We start from the raw sequence: 4001 nt of genomic DNA, 5'->3' as shown, positions 1-4001 counted from the left end.
TATGATTTCTCTGCTTTACTGACAGTGAACGAGTTTGTCATCTCCTGCCACAGGGATTAGAAGAGCAAGGTTTAGATCAGGAAACCCAAACGAAAGATAAGGTCGAGATCTGCATGCATCAGGAGCTGAACATCACTGCCCTCTGATTGTGCAAGGAGAAATGTTTGCTTTGTCTTAGGGGGAAAGATTGCAAACATCAGTGTGACTGGAAAATCACCGAGACACAGAAACATCTGAATAAGAGTGTTCTGGTGAACTGACTGTGGAAAGCGCTTTAACCAATTGCACAGACAGAAGAATGACTTGCACCATTTAGAGGAGAGCCTGTACACGGGTTGTCTGTGTGGGTAAGGATTGAACTGATCCTTCAAACTGGAGTAACACAAAGATACTGGCACTATGGAGAAACCGTGTAAATGTGTGGAGTGCGGTAAGGGATTCAGATTTCCATCCAGGCTGGATGTTCATTGGCGCAAGCACACAGGGGAGAAACCATTTACCTGCTCCAAGTGTGAGAAGGGATTTGCTCGTTTATCCAGCTTACAGATACACCAGAGACGTCATGCCGGGGAGAAATCATTCATCTGCACCACATGTGGTAAGTGGTTTGCTAATTCATCTGATTTACATGAACACCAGAAGGTTCACACTGGGGAGAAACCATTCACCTGCTCTGAGTGCGGGAAGGCATTTGCTCAGTCATCCAAATTACATGAACACCACAGAACTCACACTGGGGAAAAACCTTTCACCTGCTGTGACTGCGGGAAGGGATTCACTCAGTCATCCGCCCTACATGTGCACCAGCGAATTCACACAGGAGAAAAACCATTCACGTGTTCTGAGTGTGGGAAGAGTTTCACTCAGTTATCCCACTTAGATTCACACCAGAGAACTCACACTGGAGGAAAACCATACCTCTGTCCTGAGTATGGGAAGAGATTCATTCGGTTATCCAACTTACATCAACATCAGGGAACTCACAGTGGAGAGAAACCATTCACCTGCTCTGAGCAAGGGAAGGGACGTGTTCAGACTTCCAAATTATATAAGCACCAGAGAACTCTCACTGGAGAAAAAACGTTTACCTGCTCTGACTGCGGGAAGAGATTCACTCAGTCATCCACTTTACGTGTGCACCAACGAATTCACACTGGAGAAAAACCATTTGCCTGCCCTGAATGTGGAAAGGGATTCGCTCAATTATCCAACTTACATCAACACCAGAGAATACACACTGGAGAAAAGCCATTCACCTGTCCTGAATGCAGGAAGGGATTCGCTCAGTTATCTAATTTACATCAACACCAGAGAACTCACACTGGAGAAAAACCATTCACCTGCCCTGAATGCGGGAAGAAATTCACTCAGTTAGCGAACTTAGAATCGCACCATAGAACGCACACTGGTGAAAGACCGTTCCCCTGTCCTGAGTGTGGGAAGAGATTCATTCGGTTATCCACCTTACAGCAACACCAGGGCACTCATAATAGAGAAATACGGTTCACCTGCCCTGACTGTGGGAAGGGATTCACTTACTCCTCCACTTTACTTAGGCACCAGAGAACTCACACTGGAGAGAAACCGTTTCCCTGTCCTGAGTGCGGGAAGAGATTCACTCGGTTATTCAACTTACATCAACACCGGCGAACTCACACTGGAGAAAAACCACTGCCCTGTCCTCAATGTGGGAAGGGATTGGCTCAGTTTTCCAACTTACATCAACATCGGAGAACTAACGCTGGAGAAGAACCATTGCCCTGTCCTGAATGCGGGAAGGGATTCGCTCAGTTATCCAACTTGCAACAACACCAGAGAACTCAAACTGGAGAAAGACCATTCACTTGTCCTGAGTGTGGGAAGTCTTTCACTCAGTTCTCCAACTTGCGTCAACACCAGAGAACCCACGCTGGAGAAAATCTGTTCCCCTGTCCTGAGTGCGGGAAGAGATTCACTCGGTTATCCAACTTACATCAACATCAGGGAACTCACACAGGAGAAAAAACATTTACCTGCTGTGACTGCGGGAAGAGATTCACTCAGTCATCCACCTTACGTGTGCACCAACGAATTCACACGGGAGAAAAACCATTCGCCTGCCCTGAATGTGGAAAGGGATTCGCTCAGTTATCCAACTTACATCAACACCAGAGAATACACACCGGAGAAAAACCATTCACCTGTCCTGAATGCGGGAAGGGATTTGCTCACTTATCCAACTTACATCAACACCAGAGAACTCACACCGGAGAAAAACCATTCACCTGCCCTGAATGCGGGAAGAGATTCACTCAGTTAGCCAACTTAGAATCGCACCATAGAACTCACACTGGCGAAAGACCGTTCCCCTGTCCTGAGTGTGGGAAGAGTTTCATTCGATTATCCACCTTACAGCAACACCGGGGCACTCACAGTAGAGAAATACGGTTCACCTGCTCCGACTGTGGGAAGGGATTCACTTACTCTTCCACTTTACTGAGGCACCAGAGAACTCACACCGGAGAGAAACCGTTCACCTGCTCTGACTGCGGGAAGGGATTCGGTCAGTTATCCCAATTGCATCAACACCAGAGAACTCACACTGGGGAGAAACCGTTTCCCTGTCCTGAGTGTGGGAAGAAATTCACCCGGTTATCCAACGTGTATCAACACCAGAGAACTCACACTGGAGAAAAACCGTTCACCTGCCCTGAATGCGGGAAGAAATTCACTCAGTTAGCGAACTTACGTTCACACCAGAGAACTCACGCTGGAGAAAAAATGTTCAACTGTTCTGACTGTGGAAAGAAGTTCGCTCAGTCATCCAAATTATGTGTACACCAGCGATCTCACACTGGAGAGAAACCGTTCTCCTGCCTCGAGTGCAAGAGGAGTTTCACTCAGTTATCTCACTTACGTTCACACCAGAGAACTCACCGTAAACTGTGCACTGTCAGGAAGGGGAGATCACTTCCAGAGTGAAAGACAGCCTGAGTGAGTATATGGTTGAGGGAATTTGTAGGCAGTGTTGGAATTCGGTGCAGAGATGCTGTTTGCTTCCTTTTCTGTCTTGTTGTTTGTAAGGTCTTTTTAGAATGATAAATTGAAGCTGAGGATTGGGGCCCAGCACAATACAAAGAGTGACATCTTAGTAAGACAATAACTTCATTGGTTGGTTACAGCTACTGATTTGACTGTCTGTCATAGGTTACTTTCAGATTGAGGTAAAATAGGGTAAATATTTACAGGTTCCAAACTGAGAGATTAGTCGGTAATTTTCAAAAAATCAAATTAAGAATGAAGTAAATAAGCTGGAGATGCAGGACCAGGTGATGTGTTGTACCTGTATGATGTGGGAGCTGGTAGACCCCACCGTGGTTGGTAGTGACCACAGTGGTGGTTGTTTGAGGAACTGTGGCTCAGAGTTGGTGAGCTGGAATCTGACTTTGGGATATTCCGACACATTAGGGAGAAGGAGAGTTACCTGGATTATTAGCTGAAATTCCCTCCTTTTTTCCCCCAAGGTGTTACTTCAACCTGTCAGACAAGACAAAAGGTTGGTAGTGGAGGTTAGATATTAGGCTAAAGATAGAAAGAGAGAAAGGTGGGGTGAGCAGAGAATGTGAATCTCAGGCTAGCGGTTCAGATCTCCTGATGTGCTAAAACCCCCAGCTGAGCAGCTCTATGACGGTTTGGTGAGGAAAGAGCTGAAGCCTTTGAAAGAGTTACTGTGTTGGGTTGTGTAGTGATAGGAACCAGGTTGACCTCGCTGACTACGAGCTTATTGATTGGTATTGTTAACCTGGGCCAATCAGGAAACCCCGGGCTGACTAATACAGCCAGGAGATGAGAATCTCCTCAGTTCAGAGGATTGATTCCGAGCTGGCTGGCCACAGCCGGTGGTACTGCTATACTGGTAAAATGAAAGGATAATTTGGTAATAGGACCCAGCTTTTGTGCCACTGTTTCAGCGTATGGGTCCTAGATTGAACTTTGGGGTGTGGACCGGACCTTTGTGAGTC

At 46.5% G+C, this 4001-nt stretch overlaps 1 protein-coding gene across 1 annotated transcript; it reads left to right on the top strand.

Annotated features, from left to right (window-relative positions):
- The first annotated feature begins 399 nt into the window (after positions 1 to 399).
- On the top strand, positions 400 to 2967 carry LOC125480976 (oocyte zinc finger protein XlCOF6-like). Its single transcript, XM_048593895.1, has one exon. It carries the CDS (start codon positions 400 to 402, stop codon positions 2959 to 2961), a length of 2562 nt encoding a protein of 853 aa, XP_048449852.1. The 3' UTR covers positions 2962 to 2967.
- Positions 2968 to 4001: the final 1034 nt, after the last annotated feature.

Source organism: Rhincodon typus, unplaced genomic scaffold (assembly GCF_021869965.1).
Source record: "Rhincodon typus isolate 14 unplaced genomic scaffold, sRhiTyp1.1 hic_rhity00004427, whole genome shotgun sequence".
Classification (NCBI taxonomy): domain Eukaryota; kingdom Metazoa; phylum Chordata; class Chondrichthyes; order Orectolobiformes; family Rhincodontidae; genus Rhincodon; species Rhincodon typus.
This window is presented reverse-complemented; position numbering and strand designations above follow the sequence as displayed.

What these genes read in the sequence shown, in the direction of transcription:
- LOC125480976 (XM_048593895.1), top strand. Translation starts at nt 400, where the DNA reads ATGGAGAAACCGTGTAAATGTGTGGAGTGCGGTAAGGGATTCAGATTT.